Source organism: Neoarius graeffei, chromosome 28 (assembly GCF_027579695.1).
Source record: "Neoarius graeffei isolate fNeoGra1 chromosome 28, fNeoGra1.pri, whole genome shotgun sequence".
Lineage (NCBI taxonomy): Eukaryota > Metazoa > Chordata > Actinopteri > Siluriformes > Ariidae > Neoarius > Neoarius graeffei.
The window spans coordinates 7,399,193-7,423,081 of record NC_083596.1 but is presented as its reverse complement, the minus strand read 5'-3'; the positions used below and the strand labels follow the sequence as shown (position 1 = coordinate 7,423,081).

At 43.4% G+C, this 23,889-nt stretch overlaps 1 protein-coding gene across 1 annotated transcript in view; it reads left to right on the top strand.

The window, feature by feature from the left end:
- Positions 1 to 23,889, top strand: part of dcc (DCC netrin 1 receptor) — a 638,603-nt gene that overhangs the window by 500,178 nt on the left and 114,536 nt on the right. The window contains exons 16-19 of the mRNA XM_060912655.1: positions 6,827 to 6,922; positions 20,745 to 20,917; positions 22,222 to 22,360; positions 23,304 to 23,411. Of these exons, the coding sequence (XP_060768638.1) occupies positions 6,827 to 6,922; positions 20,745 to 20,917; positions 22,222 to 22,360; positions 23,304 to 23,411 (516 nt within the window). The remainder of the gene's footprint in view (positions 1 to 6,826; positions 6,923 to 20,744; positions 20,918 to 22,221; positions 22,361 to 23,303; positions 23,412 to 23,889) is intronic.

The following is a 23,889-nucleotide window of genomic DNA, read 5'->3' as shown; positions in this document are numbered from 1 at the left end:
TTGACCGCTAGCAGTTCTCGATCCCCCACATCGTACCGGGACTCAGCAGGACTCAGGCGGTGGGAGAAGTAAGCGCAGGGGTGCAGCTTTCCTTCCGAACGTTGAGAGAGCACCGCGCCGACACCACTGTCCGAGGCGTCCACCTCCACGATGAATGGTTGGGAGGTGTCCGGGAGGACCAGAATGGGTGCCGTGCAGAAGCGGTCCTTGAGGTCTTTGAACGCCTTTTCTGCCTGAGGAGACCAGCCATAAGATCCACCTGTCCCTTTGGTGAGGTCTGACATGGGTGCTGCCACAGAACTGAAGTTCCTGATGAACTTGCGGTAGAAGTTAGCGAATCCTAAGAACCGCTGAACCTCCTTAACGGACTTGGGAGTAGGCCAATCCCGGACGGCCAGGGTCTTGGCAGGGTCCATTTGGAGTTGGCCTGTCCGTACAATAAATCCCAGAAAGGAGACCTCGGGAACATGAAATTCGCATTTCTGGGCCTTGGCGAACAGATTGTTCTGTAGCAGCCTCTGGAGAACCTGGCGGACATGGTGGCGGTGCTCCTGCACGGTCTTGGAAAAGATAAGGATGTCGTCGAGGTAGACAAAAACGTATAGGTTAATCATGTCCCTTAAGACGTCGTTGATTAGGGCCTGAAAAACAGCTGGTGCGTTGGTGAGTCCGAAGGGCATCACCTGGTATTCGTAGTGCCCAGACGGGGTGTTAAAGGCAGTCTTCCACTCGTCTCCCTGTCGGATACGGATGAGGTGGTATGCGTTCCGTAGGTCCAACTTGGTGAAGACGGTGGCGCCTTGGAGCAGGTCGAAAGCTGTGGACATCAGCGGAAGGGGATATCGGTTGCGCACAGTGATCTTATTCAGGCCCCTGTAATCAATACATGGTCGGAGCCCCCCATCCTTCTTGCCGACAAAGAAGAAGCCGGCTCCAGCAGGTGAAGTGGAGGGTCGAATAAACCCAGAGACCAGGGCATCTTTGAGGTATTCCTCCATGGCCTTGCGTTCTGGCTGAGAGAGTGAAAACAGTCTGCCACGAGGAGGGGTAGTCCCAGGGAGCAAGTCGATGGCACAGTCGTAGGCCCGGTGCGGAGGAAGAACGGCGGCCCTGCTCTTGCTGAATACCTCCTTGAGATCCCAGTACTCTGTGGGAACTTGAGATAACTCGGTGAGATCAGGGGGCTCGGCAGGAGACACAGGAGAGCTAGAGAGCAGACAAGAGGCATGGCATGCAGGGCCCCATTCCACAACCTGGCTTGTTACCCAGTCTATGCGAGGGTTGTGGCGAGTAAGCCAAGGAAGGCCTAGAATAACTGGGAACTCAGGTGAAGGAATCAGGTGCAGGGATATTTCTTCCTTGTGACCTTGAGACTGGAGGAAAACTGGAGAAGTAACTTGGGTGACTCTTCCATCACCTAACGCTTGGCCATCGAGGGCAGACACAGACAGTGGGACTTCAAGAGGTGCAGTCGGAATATTGATGCTTTGGGCGAAGTGAATATCCATAAAGTTCCCAGCCGCCCCTGAGTCTATCAAAGCTTGACAAGAGTGGACAGACTCACCCCAGGAGATGGAGACCGGGATGTAGATTCCTTGGCCAGGGAGTCCGGGAGAGAGGGTAGGCCCCGTCACAACCCTCCCTCGGCTGGACGGGGCGGTCCTTTTCCCAAGAGTTCGGGACATGATGCTCGGAAGTGACCAGGCTTGCCACAGTAGATGCAGCACCTGTCCCTCCTTCTGCGCTCCCTCTCAGATGCGGAGAGGCGAGTACGACCCACTTGCATGGGTTCTGGACAGTCACTGAAGGAGGTAGACGGTCTCCAGGTAGAGGTAGGGAGGCTGGGGGGGCTCAAGGCTTGGTGGCGTTCTCTCATCCTGTTGTCCAGACGAATAGCATGTGAGATAAGGTTTTCAAGGTCACTTGGGCATCCAATAGAGGCCAGACCATCCTTGATGGGGTCAGACAGACCATGGTGGAAGGCTGACACCAGGGCAGTCTCGTTCCATCCACTTACTGCTGCGAGTGTTCGGAACGAGATGGCGTAATCTGCGACGCTTCCTCCTTGCCGGATGGACATGAGCTTTCGGGCTGCGTCGGTACTGATGTCTGCCTGATCGAAGACCCGAAGCATCTCTTCAGAAAACAGCTGGAAATCAAAGCACTCAGGTCCCTGTCTTTGCCAGATAGCAGTAGCCCAGGCTCGCGCCTTACCAGCTAATAAGGTGATCACAAAGGCAATCTTGCGGCGATCCGTAGTGTAGGTGGTAGGCTGAAGCTCAAAGGTGAGTTGACACTGGGTAAGGAACTCTCGGCACTCACTGTGCTTGCCGTCATACCTCTGTGGTGCAGGAAGGCTGGGTTCGCGAGGTGAAGAAGGCAGCATTGCAGGAGGCACTGGAGCAGGAGTGGGAGCTGGATCAGGAGCAGGAACTGGATCAGGAGCAGGAGATGCAGGCAGAGATGTCAGCTGTGCCAGGGTTTTCCCAATTTGCTGAAGCAGTTCCTCGTGGCGAGCGAGGGCCTCACGTTGGCTGGTGAGCGTACGTCCATGAGCGTCCATGGTCGCTCCGAAGCGTGTCAAAGCTGCCATAATTCCCTGAAGGTTGGCCGGGTAGACAGTTGAAGCAGCCTCTGCTGAGTCGGTCATGACGGAGTCTTTCTGTTAGGGTTTTGCTGGGATTCGAACCTGGTTCGTTGGTGTGATAATCCAGCAAACCCCCACTAGGCCACCAGGGGGATGACTCAAATGCAGAGGCGTGAGGCGGAAGTAGAAAAAGAATCAAAAGGTTTATTTAAACTATATACACTATATACAGGGCAAAACAAAAGACAAAAAAAAACCCAAAGAGTATAATCCAAAAGAAAAGCAAAGTGCAAAAATTCAAAAGCTTAAGAAGATCAAAAAACACAGTACAAAGGAAACTGGAGATAAACATAACAGCACAAAGACTCCGTGACAAGAGGACTGAACTCAGGGGTATAAATAGACAAACTAATTAAGGACACAGGTGAAGATAATTAGGCAATTAACACAAACACAAAACACAGGAACAGTGGTGGCCTCTAGAGGCCAAAATAAACACGACATGAAAAGGAAATAACAGCGGCCTCTAGAGGCCAAAACAGTCCTAGTCCTAACAGGACTAGAAGGTGTTTTAGACTGGAGGGCTGTATTTGACTGGAATAGAAGGTGTTTTAGACTGGAGGGCTTTATTGGACCAGATAAGATGGTGTTTTAGACTGGAGGGCTGTATTTGACTGGACTAGAGGGTGTTTTAGGCTGGAGGAGGGCTGTATTTGACTGGACTAGAGGGTGTTTTAGACTGGAGGGCTGTATTTGACTGGACTAGAAGGTGTTTTAGACTGGAGGGCTGTATTTGACTGGACTAGAAGGTGTTTTAGACTGGAGGGCTGTATTTGACTGGACTAGAGGGTGTTTTAGACTGGAGGGCTGTATAGGACTGGTCTAAAGATGTTTTAGACTGGAGAACTGTATTGGACTGGACTAGAAGGTGTTTTAGACTGGAGGGCTGTATTTGACTGGAATAGAAGGTGTTTTAGACTGGAGGGCTGTATAGGACTGGTCTAAAGGTGTTTTAGACTGGAGGGCTGTATTGGACTGGACTGGAGGGCTGTATTGGACTGGACTAGAGGGTGCTTTTGATGGAGGGTTGTATAGGACTGGTCTAAAGGGTGTTTTAGACTGTTTGGCTGTATTGGACTGGTTAAGAGGGTGTTTTAGACTGGAGAGATTTACTGGACTGGATAAAAAGGTGTTTTAGCTAGAGGGGACCACGAGCTGGCCTAGTGGTTAGCGTGTCTGTCTCTCGACCGGGAGATCCCGAGTTCTACTCGTGGTCGGGTCATACCAAAGACCATCATAAAAAAAACGGTACCTACTGTCATCTGGCAAGGCACGTTGCAATACAGATGTGAGTAGGGAGTCAAACTCTCGCAGTTACCAGAGGACTGGCCCCCCACTGTAACCCTAGCTACTGAAATGGAGATCAGTGCCGTACCCATGCACCTCAAGAGCTGGTTAGTACTGGGACAGGAGGCTGCCTGGGAAGACCAGATCCTGGTGTGGGAGGGACTTTGGCTTTAGATGGAGGGTGGTATTGGACTGGACTAGAGGGTGTTTTAGACTGGAGGGCTTTATTGGACTGGATTAGAAGGTGCTTTAGATATAGAGGGCTGTATTGGACTGGATAAGTGTGTGCTTTAGATGCAGGGATGTATTGGACTGGACTAGGGGATGTTTTAGACTGGAGGGCTACAGTATATTGGACGGAATAAGAGTGTGCTTTAGATTCAGGGATGTATTGGATAGAACTAGGGGCTGTTTTGGACTGAAGGGCTGTATTGGACTGGATAAGAGTGTGCTTTAGATGCAGGGTTGTATTGGACTGGACTAGGGGGTGTTTTAGACTGGAGGGCTTTATTGGACTGGGACCAGTGAGGTGGGAGATTTGCATTTGGTCAATACAAAAAATATAAATTATTGGGAAAATGCCATTGGGTGTGGTGGTGGTGGTTTTTTTTTTTTGTCCTTTCAAATTTCCATGCAAACAGTTTACAACATTTCCAGGAAGGAAAAAGAAAAACTGTTGCCAATGATTATAATGTTAAAAATCAAAAGTTATTGCTTACGTAAACAACCAAACTTTTAATCTTTACAAGGAAAGTTAATGAGACAGATTTATAGCAGTTTTATGGGTTTTCTGTGTCAGAACACCAAGCATTCATTCATTCATTCATTCATTCTCTCTCTCTCTCTCCCCACTTTATAGCTCTTGACCCAAGGTGATTTGACTCCTTCCTTCTATACCATTAGTGTCAGGGAAAAAAAACCCATAAGGCTGTGTCTTTATCAATATTTTACACACAATCCTCAGGTTGCCATGGCAGCCATACTGAGCTGGATCTACCCAAGATGAAAAGTATTTTTTAAAGAAAATAGCAATAGAGCAAAGGGCAGTTTGCTTATTTGGAGATTTAGCGAGGGCAAACATAAACTCGGATCGGGAACCTTTCAGGAGCTTTGCCAGATTGCATCTCTCTGCATTTGGAAATTTACAGCTCAGTAGAAGTTACTATGTGTATCATGATTAATGGATTTAAAAATCTAGCTTTTGTCTTGATCCACTTTCTGTTTAAAACATAAAAGGTCCTGGTGTGACTGTAATAGACGTGATATTAGAAAATGGCAAGTGTCTCCATGTTTGTTAAGCAAAATCAAAACTGAAAATACCTAAAACCTTTTAGACGTATGTCGTAGGTACCTTGTGTACTTGTGATTAGGAAATTGTAGATGTATTTTGTTTGTTGGATTGATTTTTTTTTTTTACACGGATATAATCTTTCTTTAAACTGGTATTTAACCTATTTTATATAATGTATACATAATATACCCATACATATCCATTTTTTATGTATGTTTCCATTGTTATTAATGTGTGGTAGTGCCAAGCGGCAGTACTTATATACGGTAACTTTATTGTAACTCGCTGTAAAAAGTCGTAAATGTTACATAGAAAATAGAAAAATTATTTCTGGACTTATTCTAAACATTTTGATGCCAACTTTTAGCAAAATGCTAGCAAAATTCTCATCTCATCATCTCTAGCCACTTTATCCTGTTCTACAGGGTCGCGGGCGAGCTGGAGCCTATCCCAGCTGACTACGGGCGAAAGGCGGGGTACACCCTGGACAAGTTGCCAGGTCATCACAGGGCTGACACATAGACACAGACAACCATTCACACTCACATTCACACCTACGGTCAATTTAGAGTCACCAGTTAACCTAACCTGCATGTCTTTGGACTGTGGGGGAAACCGGAGCACCTGGAGGAAACCCACGCGGACACGGGGAGAACATGCAAACTCCACACAGAAAGGCCCTCGCCGGCCACGGGGCTCGAACCCGGACCTTCTTGCTGTGAGGCGACAGCGCTAACCACTACACCACCGTGCCGCCCGCTAGCAAAATTAAATATCAAAATGCATACTGTGTATTGTGAAAATGTCTCCAAGTATCATAATAATGAGGTTTTTGGCATATTGTCTATGACTTGTCATATTACTCCCTTTCCCCAGCTCCATCTTACTGTATATATACCTACAATGACCCTAATATGCTGTCATAAATGACAGTTTCTAAACTGTATGAAAGTTTGTTTTAAAAAAAAATTTGAATCTTTCCTTTGGTTCGGGTAAATAATTTACCGAAACGGTCACGACTGACCACAACAGAGGCTCTACAACAGAAACAGCATTGGTTCATGTTATTTAAAAAAAAAAAAAAAACCCAGAATCGCTCAACTACTGCTCGGTCTTTTTGTGATTTGATCAATTTTGCTTTGCCCTTTTTCCAATGCTCCATTCCGTCTTCTGAAATATCTTGCTCGTGCACTCGTAACCCTGATCTAGAGAACGATCCAAAAGAAAAATTGTGCTGAGAACAACATACACACACACACAGAGTTATACCATGTTGATCTCCGGATTAGAGGTTGCACCTGATCCACACACTGAGGCTGAAAATCCTCCTAACTGCCAAAAGGAACTGGCAACTCTCAGTCTCATAACACTAAACTTCCCTCTGCTTCGTCGTCTCTTTGTTTCCTTCTCGGGGTCTTGACACCTTCTTCCCCAGATGATTAATTTTGGCTCAATGGTTTTTATCCCACCAGAAAATTCTCTTCACGAACAAAAGAGTGTTGACGTGAGGGCTTTTCAGGGCCATTGTGTGCTGCTTCAGTGATTACACCAACCAACCAACCTCTCTCTCTCTCTCTCTCTCTCCCTCTGTCTGATTTCAGAGCCCAGCTCCCATTATGTGATCTCACTAAAGGCCTTCAATAATGCAGGAGAAGGTGTGCCACTGTATGAGAGTGCTGTCACGAGATCCATGTCAGGTATTTCACACGTTCTCAACACACACATCACATTTGGGAGATTTTTCTTAACCTTGTGTGAAACATGTTCCTTAAAATTTTGGATTCTTCATAGGTAACATCTTACAGCAGAGGATTCTACTGTACTGTGTTGTACTGCAGGATATCACTAAAATGTATTGCTAGCCAAACTTAAATTACTAACATTTGTGCTTTTCAATTTTTTTACAGACCTGTTGAATTATTATTATTATTATTATTATTATTATTACTACTAGAGTCAGAATAATCCAAGTCCATTTATTAGCAGTTATGATTGTGATATTCATGTCTGTGAAGATTGGACAGGTCCTTGCTGAATGAATGTGAAATTACATTACAACTCTTGTAGGCGGTTTTCCTCTGATTAGCAGTTAATGTGTTAAGCATATCGATTTGAGTGTTTCCTCAGTAAATGCATTTTTAATGATGTGGTCAGTTCTGATGTCTTGGGGCCTGTGAGGGTTCGTGGTTGCTTTGTGGAATAGATATCATGGAAAGATGGACAGTTGGTTTGATGGATGATAAGGAAGACAGCTGAATTAACAAGAATGGCTGGAAGAATAGATGCAGTGACATAAATGTCACTTGAGATGATTGAAGTGGATGGATGGATGGATGGATGGATGGATGGATGGATGGATGGATGGATGGACGGACGTGAACAGATGCAGAGAGAGATGAATGAATTGTGGACACTGATGATTGAAAAGATGAATGGATGGATGGGATGGTTGTTTGCATGGATGGAAAGATGGGTGGATGGATGACTGGATGGACAAAAGGATGGATGGATGGATGGATGGATGGATGGATGGATGGATGGATGGATATATAAATCCGATTTCTATATGGTGTAACCTACAGATACAAGTGGTGTATATGGATAGTGAAACTTACAAATCAATTAACATAAAGATGGATGAATGGATTGGATAGACAGGTTTGTGGGTGGGTGGGCGGGCGGTTGGTTGGTTGGATAGATGGTGGATTGGACATGTGGAAGGATGGATAGACAGATCCGTGGATGATTGGATCAATAAGTGGATTGATTGGATATTTGGTTGGTTGGAGAAATGACTGGATGGATATATAAATAGACATTTGGATGATCAGTAAATATCTATGAGTGGATGGATAGATATGTGAACAGATGTATAATAAAGAGATAAATGAATTGTGGACACTGCTGATTGAGTAGATGGAATGATGGGTGGGTGGGTGTTCAGATGGATGGATGGATCGATTGAATAAATGGATGGATGGGATGGTTGTTTGCATGGATGGATTGGTGGAAGGATAGATGGGTGAATGGGTGACTGGATGGACAAAAGGATAGATGGATGATATATATAAATCAGCAGATTTCTATATGGTGTAACCTACAGATACACTTGGTGTATATGGATATTGAAACTTACAAATGAATTAACATAAAGATGGATGAATGGATTGGATGGACAGGTTTGTGGGTGGGTGGTTGGATGGATGGATGGATGGATGGATGGATGGATGGATGGATGGATGGATGGATGGATCGGACATGTGGAAAGATGGATAGACAGATAAATGGATGATTTGATCAATAAATGGGTGGCCTGAATGTTTGGTTGGTTGGAGAAATGAATGGATGGATATATAAATTAGCAGAATTCTATATGGTGTAACCTACAGATAATCTACAGATACGAGTGGTGTATATGGATAGTGAAACTTACAAATGAATTAACATAAAAATGGATGGGATGGACAAGTGATTGGATGGTTGGATGGATAGATAAATGGATGATTAGATCAATAAGTAGATGGATTGGATGTTTGGCTGGTTGGAGAAATGGATGGATGGATGGATGGATGGATGGATGGATGGATGGATGGATATATGAATGGATCGATAAGTGGATGAATTGGATGTTTGGCTGGTTAGACATTTGAATAGATCCATAAAGAGATGAATGAATTGTGGACACTGATGATTGAATAATATATGGATGGATGGATGGAATGATGGGTGGGTGGGTGGGTGTTCAGGTGGATGGATGGATCGATTAAATAAATGGATGGATGGGATGGTTGTTTGCATAGATGGATTGGTGGAAGGATAGATGGGTGATTGGATGATTGGATGGATGAAAGGATGGATGGATTGATTAATGAGCAAATGGATAATCTGCAGATATGAATGGTGTATATGGATAGTGAAACTTACAAATTAATTAACATAAAGATGGATGGATGGATTGACAGATAAATGGATGATTAGATGGATAAGTGGATGGATTGGATGTTTGGTTGGTTGGAGAAATGGTTGGATAGATGGATGGCTATATAAATGGACAGACATTTGGATAATCAGTAAGTGTATATACGGATGGATGGACAGATGCATGAACAGACAGTTTAATGGATGTGAACTGCAGATTATCATAGACATGGATGGATGGATGGATGGATGGATGTACAGATATAGATTACTGGTTGGATAAACTGACAGAATGATGATTGACCCAAAATAGATGGATGATGTGTGACCATCTTCAGACATTTATTGAATGTTATTTAACCTCCAATGAAGGGGAATGTATGGAGGGCTCAGGAAACAAATTCCTCAAGACCTGCAAGACTTTTATACAAGATTTGGATCTTTATTCTTCCTTTTTTTCCCCCTTGACCTCTTTTTTTTTTTGTCCTATTTCTGCACAGTAGATCTCAGAGCTAAATCAAAGCTTCTAGCTTGTGGTATATTCAATCAGGTAAAGGGTTGATGATATTTCCTGTCTGACTCTACATGTCATCTCAGAGGTACGACCCAAAAATCAAGCACATTTCTGCTTTATTTGAGCTTCGACATGACATGAGAAACAAAACATGTCATGATAAATAATATAAAAATAATCGCTTTTGCTGCATTCCTGGAACAGCTGCCAAGGGTTTCGGCATCGTGTACAGGATTTTATGATATTTACCACATGAATCATATTCTGTTCCTTTGTGCATTACTTGTCGCTTTCTTTCTTGACCTATAGCTCAGTGCTGCACGATATGAGATTTCCAAAAGCAAAACAAAAGTGGTGGATGATTAGCCTGAGGATATTGTGAGGCTTATTGGGTGTCGGTTAAATGCTTTTCATCCCCAAAGAGTTTAAAATCACTGTAAGAAACGTAGTGAGGGCAAGACACAATATTGAATATTGAAAATATTGAAAAACGTAATCATAAGCCCGCATTACTGATTATGAAGCCATTGTAAATGACTGAGCTTTATAGCACAAGCTTTTGTTTTAGGCATGAAACTTGCCATATGAAGGGCAAGCATTATAAGTAGAAATGCTGTGCTTGCTACTGACCAACTCTTTTATTCAAACCACACAAACCTACATGCTATTTTCACACTAGTATGCAAAGCGACAGGCAGCCATTCATTTTCTGTGGACTTATTATCCATCACAGATCCGCAACAGAGACAAACGACAAGGCAGCATCTGAATGGACGTTTTCTGCTCTCTACTCTTTCAGTTCTATACAAATTAGACATGATGTGGTGAAATGATCAGCTCAAATTTCGACTCTGAAAATGAAACAAAACCTTATAACCATGATTTCATCTAGTGGTATTCAACCTTGGTCGTAGTTGGATTGTTCACGTGAAATTTTATTTCATGCGTCTTCTCAAACTAGGAAGAGTTTCTACAATCTGGGCTAGAAAGAAATCCAGTGGCGAACCATTACTATTAGAGCTGGGACTTCAGCTCAGCCGAACCTTAGCCAGACGCACCAAAAAAGCAGCAGAGCAAAAGATTTTGTAAGGGATTAGCAGCAGGTCACTCCGTTGTGTGTAGCTGTCAATGTTGATTTTAAAAGAAAGTAAGTAAATTACACAGGGAAATGAATACTTAAGTCTGAGTGAAAAATCCTGTAGCGAGCGTGCAAGCGTGGAAGAAGAGTCTGGAGACAGAAATCTTAGGCCCTGTCCACACGGCAACGGATTCAGGTGAATCTGATAAAATTGTTTATCGTTTCGGCCTGGCGTCCACACGGCACCGGCGTTTTGGGTGCTCCAAAATGATATTTTTTGAGAACGGGTTCCAGAGTGGAAAAATCTGGCAACGGCGCCGTTGCGAAGTCGTCTGGATGAGTAGAACGGATTTGTTTACGATGACGTCACAACCACATGACTAGAACAAGCAGCACTCTCGCTGTTTTGTATGAACCACTGCATTGCATTCACTTTTGTATACAGCTTTTCTTTTAAATAAACAAGTAACTGAACCATTTCTTGAATTTCTTTTTTTTATTGGATAAGACTGCTTTTCAAAATGTTCACACACAATATAAAAAGTTATATAAATTATATAAAAATGCTTTTCAAAATGTTCACACACAATAAGAAAATTAAGTTATATAAAACTATGCACACTAATAAAGCTAATTTGTACACACAGAAGGCACGATTTCCTCGCGTAGTCGCAGCCATCTTCTTCTTGTTGTTGTGTGTTTGTTCCTGTGAGTGCTTCACGCCGGGTAGAAGAAGGGGTTTATGCGCATGCGTCCTACTTCTTCTATTGTTCTGGTGTCTCCGATGGGACCGGCTTACAGCGCACGTAGAGGTGTGGCATGTGTATTGCATCGTTTTCAGCAAACGTTGCGTTGCCATATGTACCTGATATTTTACTGATCCGTTGCCCATGTGGACGTGATATTTTTTAATAAAATCTCGTTGCCGTTGTCGTGTGGATGTGGCCTTAGTTTCTCAGTCGTTAGCCTGTGCTACTTAGGCTACATCCACACGACAACGGCAACGAGATTTTATTAAAAAATCTGCAATGCAGTGGTTCATACAAAACAGCGAGAGTGTTGCTTGTTCTAGTCATGTGGTTGTGACGTCATCGTAAACAAATCCGTTCTACTCATCCAGACGACTTCGCAACGGCGCCGTTGCCAGATTTTTCCACTCTGGAACCCGTTCTCAAAAAATATCGTTTTGGGGCACCCAAAACGCCAGTGCCGTGTGGACGCCAGGCCGAAACGATAAACAATTTTATCAGATTCACCTGAATCCGTTGCCGTGTGGACAGGGCCTTACTCTTGATAGCACTGGCTTGACTGCTCTACACTACTGATGAACGCTACACCGGCTGGAAGGTGACTTCACTGCTGCCACCGACTTGTGGTTAAGCTCATGTTGGCCTTCGAGAAGGTAGAGGGTGATCAATTTTTGGTCCCTCCCTCTCACTGTAAATCAAAATCTGATTGGTTAATTAATCCATCGGTCACTTCCTACATAAACATACACCGCCATGGCCTTCTGTCCCGGCATTGAAGTCCTAACCGATGAGTGAACAGCTCTAAACTCTTCTCAGCCGAGAGACAACAAACAAAAAAAAATCTCACTGGATAACTCAATTTTAATGTTTCCAGGACAGTAACCCTTTATTCCTGAAGCAAATTTGATAGAAAATGAGGCTGGATTAGAATTAGGAGAGAATAATTTAATGAAATTATGAAAGAATGAAAGAAATGAAATGTAATATTTGGAATGCTGATATCTTTGGGCTTTTTCTGAAGGTCTAGAAGGCCCTGATGGTTCCCTTCTGAAGACGTCAACCCCAGCCTCTACTTTATACCTTTCTGTCTATTTTTCTTAGTTTTGCTGGCGCAACCGAAAGAACGGTCCACATTTAAGCCATTTGTCAGCCAGCGAGAATGTAAAAAAACAAACAAACAAAAACAGAGCCAGCCCGATGAAATACCTTTATGTGAATTCCTGTGCGGGTCTTATTCCTATCCTATTAAGAATGCATGATCTGACGTGTTTATTCATTTGCATTGGTCTCATCTCTCTTTTTTCTCCCTCCATCCCTTTTCCAACAGATCCAGCTTCCACACACACACGTCGCCTCATGTGCAGGCTGGGAAAACACAGATAAAGGGGTTTTTTGCTCATTTTCCTTCAGCCCACACACACACACACACACATTTGTCTCTCTGCTTTAGTATTCCAGAGTGTGTATATACAGGTTATTGTGATGATTCTGATTTCAGGTTATTAGCCTAACACTGTTTGTGTGTTTCTCCGCCTGGTGGAACACGAGCTCATCCCAAACACAGATCCCTCCCTTTTTCTGAAAACACACATCGATTTGATTGACAAGCTTTTTTCGATACGCATGATCAGTGTGTGTTTGAGATTGCAAGTACGCCCCAGACATAATAAACGATGTGGATACCATCATGTCTGTTCCCTCGCGGATGAAAACCCTTTGAAGCCGCAGTTCTCTATGTAATTTTTTGCAGTTTTAGTATTTATTCCTGTCAAATATTTTGGTTGTAAGCTTTGACATGACATTTGTGTTTGCTAGTGGAGGAACTGAAGAAGAGATGTTTGTTTGTTTGTCACAGTGACTTTGAAATAACAGAAATGGAGAGGGCTGGGGGGTGTATTCTTTAGACAATGAAATAATTGCATGTGCTTGTGATGCGGTTTCGAATGTTTCTATAGAAATGGATCATTCCACTGCGCTGTAGAACGGGGGATGATGATGATGATGATGCCCTTTATTGTCACTAGTCACATGTACCAGCGAAATTAACCGTCAACCTGTCCGTACATATACAACATACAGTTGACATAGGGTAGACAGGACAGGAAGACAGGGATAAAGATAAAAAGGAAACACAACATGAGGAGAGATAAGGAAAAAAAAGAACACCCCCCCCCCACTATGCTCCTGTCAGGAGTACAGTGTGGGAACATTTAAAAAAAACCTTTGCACATAAGCACACAACAACACAAGTACACTTTAAACACGGGACTTGAGGGGGGGAATCAGGGGTAGGGGGGGAGGGGGGAGGGGAGGAGGTAATCCAGCGCAAGCAAGCAGCCGTCCGCTCCTGCAGCCATGAAGGCGCTGGTCACGCACCCGCTTGTCACACTGGGGGTAAAAATGGCGACCGCGGAGAGTTAGAGAGGAATGCGAGAGTGTCTCCTGGCAGTGACCTTCAGGGGGAAATGTTGCCTCAGTAACTGCCTGAACCAAGGCCGGTGCTGTTTCAGGGCGCCGAATGTCAATAAGATATGAATTGTTTGGTCTTTCCAGACGCAGTCTTTGCACGTCCACACCGCTCGTCCATATCTGTCCATTCCGTCCATTCTATTCAAATTGATCTCCGAAAAACGTATTCCTTGCAAAGCTGAAAGCTGCTCTGAGATAACAACCATTTTGTGGTTAAAGTTCTGAATGTCCACAGTCTGAGTGCCAACAGCTTTGCCCACCACTCCAATCATATCGGGTAGCTTTGTGGGGCTTTGAACAGCTGTCACCATTGTCTGATTTCCTCGATATACCAGGGCAATGCCTAATCCAATCAGCAAAAGTCCTGTAATCATGGTTCCGAATAGGTAGCTATCTTCAATGTCCTCCACAGAAAGAATCGCCAGGCACACAACCCGCCACCGCTCCCATGTGTCCATCGTGTAACCAGCCGCAAACGTTCCGGCAGGACAGACGGGTTCCCCTGAACCCAAACTTCTCGTCGAGAAAACTGTGTCAATTTCGTTAGGAGACAAGTTTATCAATTCCATGCTTTTTTTAGTTTAGAAAGTAATGCAGGAAGAGTCTCTTCAAAAAGTACAGCAGACAAGACAAGACACAGAAGCACAAGCAGGGAAAAAAAGGAGGGAGAGGGAGAGCAGAAAATGCGACCGCCTTCCGTGGAAGCACGGAGAGAAAAAAAAATGGCCAGGAAATGTTACATTCTGACAGCAAATCCTTTATTTTACATCATAAAGCACAAATTCATGGTGGAAAATAGTTACTGATTGGTTAAAATACGTTTACCTAAGACGTAAGTCACGTTTATTTTTATAGCGTTTTTAACAATCGACATTGTCGCAAAGCAGCTTTACAGAATTTTAGTGACTTTTTAAACATGAGCTCATTTTATCCCTAGTCTATCCTTAGTTTATCCCCAGTGATCAAGCCTGTGGCGACGGTGGCAAGGAAAAACTCCCTCAGACGACATGAGGAAGAAACCTCGAGAGGAACCAGACTCAAAAGGGAACCCATCCTCATTTGGGTGATGACAGATAGCGTGTAGTACATGCATATTATTTTATAATGGAATGGAATTTCTTACATCATGGCTAAAAAATACCCATGGACAAGCACGTTTAGTTTAATTAAGATTTTTATATTTCACTTAGATATGTCAAAATCGCGTTGTATTTCCTCAGTCACATACACTACCGTTCAAAAGTTTGGGGTCACCCAGACAATTTTGTGTTTTCCATGAAAAGTCCCACTTTTATTTACCACCATAAGTTGTAAAATGAATAGAAAATATAGTCAAGACATTTTTCTGGCCATTTTGAGCATTTAATCGATCCCACAAATGTGATGCTCCAGAAACTCAATCTGCTCAAAGGAAGGTCAGTTTTATAGAGATCTTGCAGTCACGTGACCGGAAAGTACACAACCCCCATCTTGTCGGTCAAAAACACCGCTGAATACTGCTGCACTCGTGTACAGAATGGATCAATTTCAACCGACGGACTACACGGCTCATTTTTCTAATGAACAGATAACTAGATATATGTCTAAAATAAACGATCTACAGATTTGTGACCCTTATGGCTTTCCGGACGGAGTTTTCACAACCGGATTTTGAACTGCCAGCGGAATACCCGGACGTGTATGATTACCTCATTAACTTTCCCTCGCTGTTCAGTGGTGAAGCACTGCGTGCTTATAAATCTCTGGACAGTTTTCTTTACAGAAATTCAGGATTTGTCAGCGACTCAGATGTGGCATCTTGTAAACAAGAAAATAACAATCCTCATTGGATGGGTAAGTCACTTAAGTATTGAGTATAGCACTGACCAGCCGATTATAGAATAGAATAAGGTAATTCCAAATCGTCCGTCTTGTTTACATGGATCTGGCGTTGGAGAGGTAGAGGCTTGGCAGTGGAGGTTTGAGTAGCTGTTTTCTGAGCTTAGTCAACAGGCCGACTCTGCCTGTAGCCTCGCTTTTGCTTCCGCTCCCGGCGCCGCCTCCTTCGCTTTGCTTCCAATAACAATCCACGGAGACCCCGCTGGTCTCGCCCGGAATGTTTTTTTTTTTCTCATCCGGAATGTTGTGCATGCGATGGAAATCGCTACAAACCGTCATTTTCTGCTGGAAACCCATGTCCAGTAAGTCCATACGGTTGTAGTGGATATTGAAGTCCGGTACAGACGAACAACACGCAAAAATACACACAAAAAACATAAACGTGCACAGGTAGGGAGAGCTTGTAGCCACAGCCGTTGTAGTAGAATTGTATATAGTAGGGTTTTCCAGAAGAAAAGGTAGAATTAAAAGCAGAAGTAGAACCAGAAGTAGAAGTAGAAGGCGGAATATGGCGTTTGACCGACACGATGGCGTCTGTCACAATCTGGATCGGCTGTGACGTCACATGCAAGTGCTCCATAGCTTCTCTAAAGAGCTAAACTGTTTTCAGCTGTGCTAACATGATTGTACAAGGGTTTTCTAATCATCCATTAGCCTTCTGAGGCAATGAGCAAACACATTGTACCATTAGAACACTGGAGTGAGAGTTGCTGGAAATGGGCCTCTATACACCTATGGAGATGTTGCACCAAAAACCACACATTTGCAGCTAGAATAGTCATTTACCACATTAGCAATGTATAGAGTGGATTTCTGATTAGTTTAAAGTGATCTTCATTGAAAAGAACAGTGCTTTTCTTTCAAAAATAAGGACATTTCAAAGTGACCCCAAACTTTTGAACGGTAGTGTATAGGCTCAATAAAGCCTGGACTTCAGTGTCAGTCCATTTGTCCTTGGGTTTTATTTATTTTTTTTAAACATTAAATTATGTTCTTTACATGGTTAAGATTTAACACAGATTTCTAAAAATGGTAGTTGCCGGTGCTGCACTGGCTCCTGTGGTCAAGAGATGTACATTTACATCAGGACTAATCACTGTACACTTGCGTCACTCACAGTTGGGCTGGGAGAGTACCTACCATGACGTACGCTGCAAAAAATGACAGCAAGTTAGAATATCTTGAATAGAGTTGAAACGATCTCACATTTTCCTGTTAGAAGAATACAAGACACCAACTCTGAAATTCTCATCTCATCTCATTATCTCTAGCCGCTTTATCCTTCTACAGGGTCGCAGGCAAGCTGGAGCCTATCCCAGCTGACTACGGGCGAAAGGCGGGGTACACCCTGGACAAGTCGCCAGGTCATCACAGGGCTGACACATAGACACAGACAACCATTCACACTCACAGTCACACCTACGCTCAATTTAGAGTCACCAGTTAACCTAACCTGCATGTCTTTGGACTGTGGGGGAAACCGGAGCACCCGGAGGAAACCCACGCGGGCACGGGGAGAACATGCAAACTCCACACAGAAAGGCCCTCGCCGGCCCCGGGGCTCGAACCCAGGACCTTCTTGCTGTGAGGCGACAGCGCTAACCACTACACCACCGTGCCACCCAACTCTGAAATTATTAAACCTAATTCTACATTGTAACCAACTTTATTCCAAGATGTCTCGTCAAGTAAAATTATCTGTCAATGCAGCAAGATAATTTCACTAGTATTACGTAATTTTCTCCTCAAATTCAGTTTTCAGGTTTTTGCAATGGAGGAGCCAAAAATCCCTCAAAACGGCGTCCTAATTCTCCAATTTTTCTCAGTTCCTGCAGTGCAGGCACACAAAAAATAGGTACTTCTTCCAACAGTTCTCAGAACTATGAAAAAGTTCCTCTGATCCTCCGTGTTATCTAGAGACCCGTTGACCCCTCTTTTCAACGGCCAATACTAGAATTTGACAGGTAATTTTCTGCAACAACAGGCTTCAAAATTCCCATTAGAGAAAATTATGATGAAACAAAAATGAGCAACGTTGGTTGCACTAGCAGATCAAAAGAACGAGTAGGGACCCACACAATAAATCTGCATCCCACGTGTGTGTTTCTCCAGTACGATCCCTTATTTCTGAAGCAGGACGTGATTTGCTGCTCAGAACCGATAGCACGCTCAGCTGTTCAGCTGTAGCAACAGAATAAAGGTGACCTCCTCAACCAACTTAGCATCTGTACACTGGACCGCCTTGTTCATCTAAACTACACCAAGATGGCCGTTGAGGACTTCACATATGAGAAACTTTTCATGCAACCTCATCTGAGGCGTGTGTGAAATCTCTGATGTTTACACACGCTCTTTATGTACATGTAAAGGTTAGCTTCTGTGGTTGGGACAGCCTGGGTGCGATTTGCTGGGGGGGGATGGTGGGGATCATCCCCCCCTCTGGTTTTTATCTCTGCTGAAAAAAAATCCTCGGGGACAACCCCGTCAATAAAACAAACAAACCAAAAAAAAGTTGACATGACAGGCATGTTGTGACACAGTTTTCTATGGTCTACATTGCACTCACTTTCAAAATGACCCGAAGTGGCAGCTTTGATGTTCACGAACGTCCCCAGCAAATAGATATATTGTAGATAATAACAATATCTTTGCGTTCTATGCAGGGATGCAAACAGCGCGCCTTTTGGCGGATGCCGCCTTTTTCACCGCCGATTTTTTTTTTGGGGGGGGGGGGGCGTTGGAGTGTCTGATTATAGTTTCAAAGTAAATTCTGTATTAAAATTACTAAATAAGCAAATCCGTTACAGTCCATGAAACAGGAAGTATAAGGATGAGAAAAAAAAACGGTTTAAATCGGAAAGCTGCACACAATGTGAACTGCGCCATCAGAGCAAACTGTTCATTTAGTATTCATGTATTTTAGTGATTTTCGAGTCACTGTCCATTTAATCCGGAGGGAGAGAAACATCACAGCAACGCGACAAGCAATGCGAACTTTGTTGTGTTAGTGTTCGTGTATTTAGTCAGAGAGATAGGAAGATGAATTTACTATCTCTGGTTTAGTGTTCGTTTTCATTTAGTGTTATTCATTTGATATCATCGGATGTTATTGAGCTGTTAGCCTATTGTTACCTTAATTTTGTGACGTTTCATGATTAAAAAAAAAAACATCCCCCCCTTATGGTTTTTTGATAAATCGCACCCTGGGGACAGCCATTACCGATTTACTACACCATGCTAATCAGGACTGAGCATTGCAAAAATTGGCACAAAGGATGCATGTACGGTACTATAAAATGGCATAAAATAAAGAATTTTCTCTGATTCCTTTTTCAGAAATTCACTCCCGAAAACACCTTATTTTAAGAGTTTCTCCCAACTGCTTTTGCATGCCAAGATTGCACCAGAGGGCCCCAAATTTGCTTCGATATTTCACATTTTCCTGGGGGAGCATGCTCCCGAATCCCCTAGCACAGGGGTTTTCAAAGTGTGGGAGAGTCAGCTCCCCCCCAGAGAGCAAATAAACAACAGCGCCCCCCCTACAATTTTTGTTGTTGCTATACTTAATGTTCCATTCGTATTTTTAAAAAAAAATGGTTGTTGTATACATTTTTTTTTTACACATTTTAAACATCTGTGCTTTTTTTTTTAAAACATCTTGTTTTACACATTTTAAACATCTCATAGCATCGTTAGCGAGCACCTCTTGGCAGACAACACACTGTGGCAGTGGAGCATCTTCAGATCCAGTCCATGAAAATCCAAACTTTAAATAATCGTGGTCAGACTTCCTTCTTTTTTTGCTTGGCCCAGACTCTGTCTCCTCACTCGCTGTAGCTTTAGGTACTAAAAATCAATCCATTTTGTCTCTGGCAAAGGCTAGCTGAAGTTCGCTAAATGTCCGCAATAGTAACTTATTCTGGTTTATTTTCCCTCACGTTGCGCCCCCCCTGAAGAACTCTGGCGCCCCCTAGGGTAGGCGCGCCCCACACTTTGAAAAGCCCTGCCTTAGCAGTTCTTCGCTCGGCCATCAGACACCCTTCTTTCAATTTCTAGATAACACCCTGCTCTGATCCGAAAATGCCTTTAGAAACAAAGGGTTCCTCAAGGGTTCCTTGAATAGTTTATGGTTCTACATGAAACATTAATGGTTTCCTCAGATGGACAAACCAAAGAATGTTTGAGGGTGCTAGATGGAAACTTGAAAAATCTGCAGATGATGATGATGTGGTTAATAGTGATCCTGGTGATGAATATAATAAGGATTGTGACACTGGTGATGATGATGATGAAGATCTGGAAGATGGTAGATATGTGAATCATTTTATAAAGGGTTCCTTGAACAATACAAAGTTCTACATTAAACAAATGATTTCCTCCAACCAAAAAGCTCTTTATGGTGCTAGATGCTAACTAAAGCCCTGATGATCATGAAGGTGATGTGAATCATAATGATGTCATATGATGCTGTGAATGGCAGCAATGATGGTGATGACAGTAATAAGGATTGTGGTGATGATGATGATGATGATGATGATGATGATGACATGTGAATGTTTCTACACTAATTATCTTCTCTGTGTCCCTCTTAGGTGTGTCCTCTAGCTCTAACTGGTAGTTGCTGCTTTAGTCTGTGTAACTCTATTTACCTCCAGTCCTCTAATCTTTTTTCACACTGACTGTGTTTTTTTTTCTTTTTTTCCTCTATCATTCCATTATTTTCTTTTGTTTTTTTTCCCACCCTTCTTGCTCATTGTCATTCGGTTGCTGCATGCGCGCTCTTGATTTTGCTTGCTTGCACAACACAATCTTCCCTACCTTTTATATGTGTGTGTGCAATATCACAGATCCTGTTGATCCATTAGACGATGATTTGTTCCATCTGTTTGATAATTTTCCCACCCCCATCCCAGATACGTCCACTCCCATGATCCCCCCTGTAGGCGTGCAGGCTGTGGCTCTCTCCTCGGACTCTGTCAGGGTGAGCTGGGCCGATAACTCCATGAGCAAAAACCAGAAGAGCAGCGAAACGCGCTATTACTCTGTCAAATGGAGGGGCAGTCACTCCAGCAGCAGCAAGTACAAGGTAAAAGGAAAGGAGGGAGGGATGGAAGGATACACTGCCAGGCAGATGGGTGATTGTACAGGTGTGTGGATGGATGAGCAGGTAGTTGGATATGCGTATGGATGAGTAAAAGTATGGATGCTTTGATGAATGAATTGTGGGTGGGTGAATGGATGGATTTGTGAATGAGTGGATAGATGGTTAGATGATGGACAGATGAGCAAACCACATGATGGATGAGTGAATTGGTGGATGGATCAATGGATTTGTGAATGAGTGGATAGATGGATACTTTGATGAATGAAGGATGGATGGATGGATGAATTTGTGAATGAGTGGATAGATGGTTAGGTGATGGATGGATATATAGGCCAAGTTTACATTAGACCGTATCTGTCTCGTTTTCTTCGCGGATGCACTGTCCGTTTACATTAAAACGCCTGGAAACGCCGGGAAACGGGAATCCGCCAGCGTCCACGTATTCAATCCAGATCGTATCTGGTCCGCTGCTGTGTAAACATTGAGAATACGCGGATACGCTGTGCTGAGCTCTAGCTGGCGTCGTCATTGGACAACGTCACTGTGACATCCACCTTCCTGATTCGCTGGCGTTGGTCATGTGACGGGACTGCTGAAAAACGGCGCGGACTTCCGCCTTGTATCACCTTTCATTATAGAGTATAAAAGTATGAAAATACTGCAAATACTGATGCAAATACTGCCCATTGTGTAGTTATGATTGTCTTTAGGCTTGCCATCCTTCCACTTGCAAGTGATAAGTGACTTGCGCACAGCGGCTCAGTCCCGAATCACTGCTCGTGCTCTTCACTCGCGCGCTCTGTGAGCTGCACAGGGCCGGAGTGCGCACCCTCCAGAGGGCACTCGCTGTTCAGGGCGGAGTGATTTGGAGCGCAGCCGCTGAGGAAGAAGCGATGAGCCGCACTGACACATTTCAACTTGCGTGCCGAATTAGTCATGTGATAAAGCGTATCCGTGTATTGGCGTTGCTGTGTGCACGCGAATCGTTTTTAAAAACGTTAATCTGATGATCCGCTGATACGGTCTAATGTAAACCCCACCATAGACTGATGGCTGAATGAGTGAATTTGTAGAGATGGATGGTTTCACTGGATGGTCAAATGGGTAGATGAATGGTTGAGCAAAAAGAATGGATGAACTGATCTTTATAAGGGCGAATGATTCATAAATGGTTGGATGGATGAAGAGATGGATAGATTGATGGGTGAAAGGAGACCGAATGTTCACACAGATGGACAAATATCTATTGTAAGCTCTGTAGTTAGTTTTTGTGTGTGTGTGTCTAGTCTGCAGACACCATAGGACTGAGTTACACGGTAACGGGTCTGAAGCCCAACACCATGTACGAGTTTGCTGTCATGGTAACAAAGGGCCGCAAGTCGAGCACGTGGAGTATGACGGCACACGCCACCACATATGAAGCAGGTACAGTGTGTGTGTGTAAAGTACATCATTATTGTCCTTTAAATGGTTCATTATGAAGACTCGTATATTGTGATTTTAAACATGATGAAGGAAATGCAGATTACTTGTATTCTCGCTTCCCGGATTTAATTATTTCCAAATTAGGAAATTTCAGAAAACGCATTCTCTCGATTATTTTATGCATTAAAACGTGCACGGTTTGATTTTGCTCCTTGCTTCAACCATTACTTCATCAAGACAACTCCGTTTTTCATTTTCCACCACGACTGTGCTGTGTGCATTTGTTCCATCGTTCTTTCAAGACTGTTTTAAGGTTAGTTATCAACTTTGGGATTTCTCACTCCCCTTTTCTCTTTCCACTCATTACCCTGAATGCACCGCTGCTTAAACAAGCAATGATCTCGGCTCTGTTCTGTAAAACCTCTTATTGTTACGCTTCCTTGCTGCGTGGTGCCTCATTTTGTTGTTTACCACAGCTAATATACAAAGCCTAATTACACAGTTTCCTAAGCAAACACACTCAGGACGGGGAGAGAAAACACTTCCAAAAAGACTTTGTGTAATTTCTGCCAGCTGTGTGCGTTTTCCTCTGTGATTTAATTTGAAAAGCCTAATTGAGGTTTTGTTGAATAGGGGTAAGGTTTGTTGCCTCCAGGCTAAAATGTTTAATGTGTCCCATATTTCTGAGCCAACGCTTTACCTCATGCCTGGTGGATATTTGCTTTTGTAAGATTAGCAAAAAAAAAAATTTCACAGCACTAGGATTCTTTTTTTAGTTGTATTTGTTCGCGTTCATTCAGAGGAAACAGTTGAAGGTTAAAGGTGTTTCTCAGTCCTGGGATTTCAGCTCACAACCTTCAGTTGTTGCTCTGAAGTAAAGCGAGAATTAATTCACGCACTAAAACTAAACTGTACGCATCCTCTTTTCCCCGCCCCTTCCTAGCACCAAGCTCCGCCCCAAAGGACCTGACCGTGATTGGTCGAGAGGGTCGTCCCAGATCCATTCTCATCAGCTGGCAGCCGCCGTTCGAAGCTAATGGCAAGATCACGGGTATGAATTATACGCACTGCCTTCTTCAGCATCTAATCAAATGTTAAAAATGTACACCGTTTCTCTCGTCAATCAGACAAGACGTGTGTCGTTCAACCTTTTCTTTCTTCTTCTTCTTTTTTTTTTTAAATACCTGAGCTACAATGCTGAAGTCTGTTTCATCTGGAAATTGTACCAGAAATCTAAAACATTCATAGGATAAAATAAATCCATTTTCTTCACTTTGTAAATAATGAACCATGTCTGTTTTTATTTTCCAAAATGTTTTATTAGAATGAAATTAACTAATTGAACCGTGTGATTTGAAGCACACACATGAAGATTTGGGTTTGTGTTGTTTTATAGAGAAGATTTAGGATCAGCCAGATGTGGTCAGCTTTGCCAAATATGATGCACCAAAAACATCTCAGCTCGTTCACGACATTTACCAATACGCCAATGTAAATCCAAATCAGTGTGCGTGTGTGTGAGAGAGAGT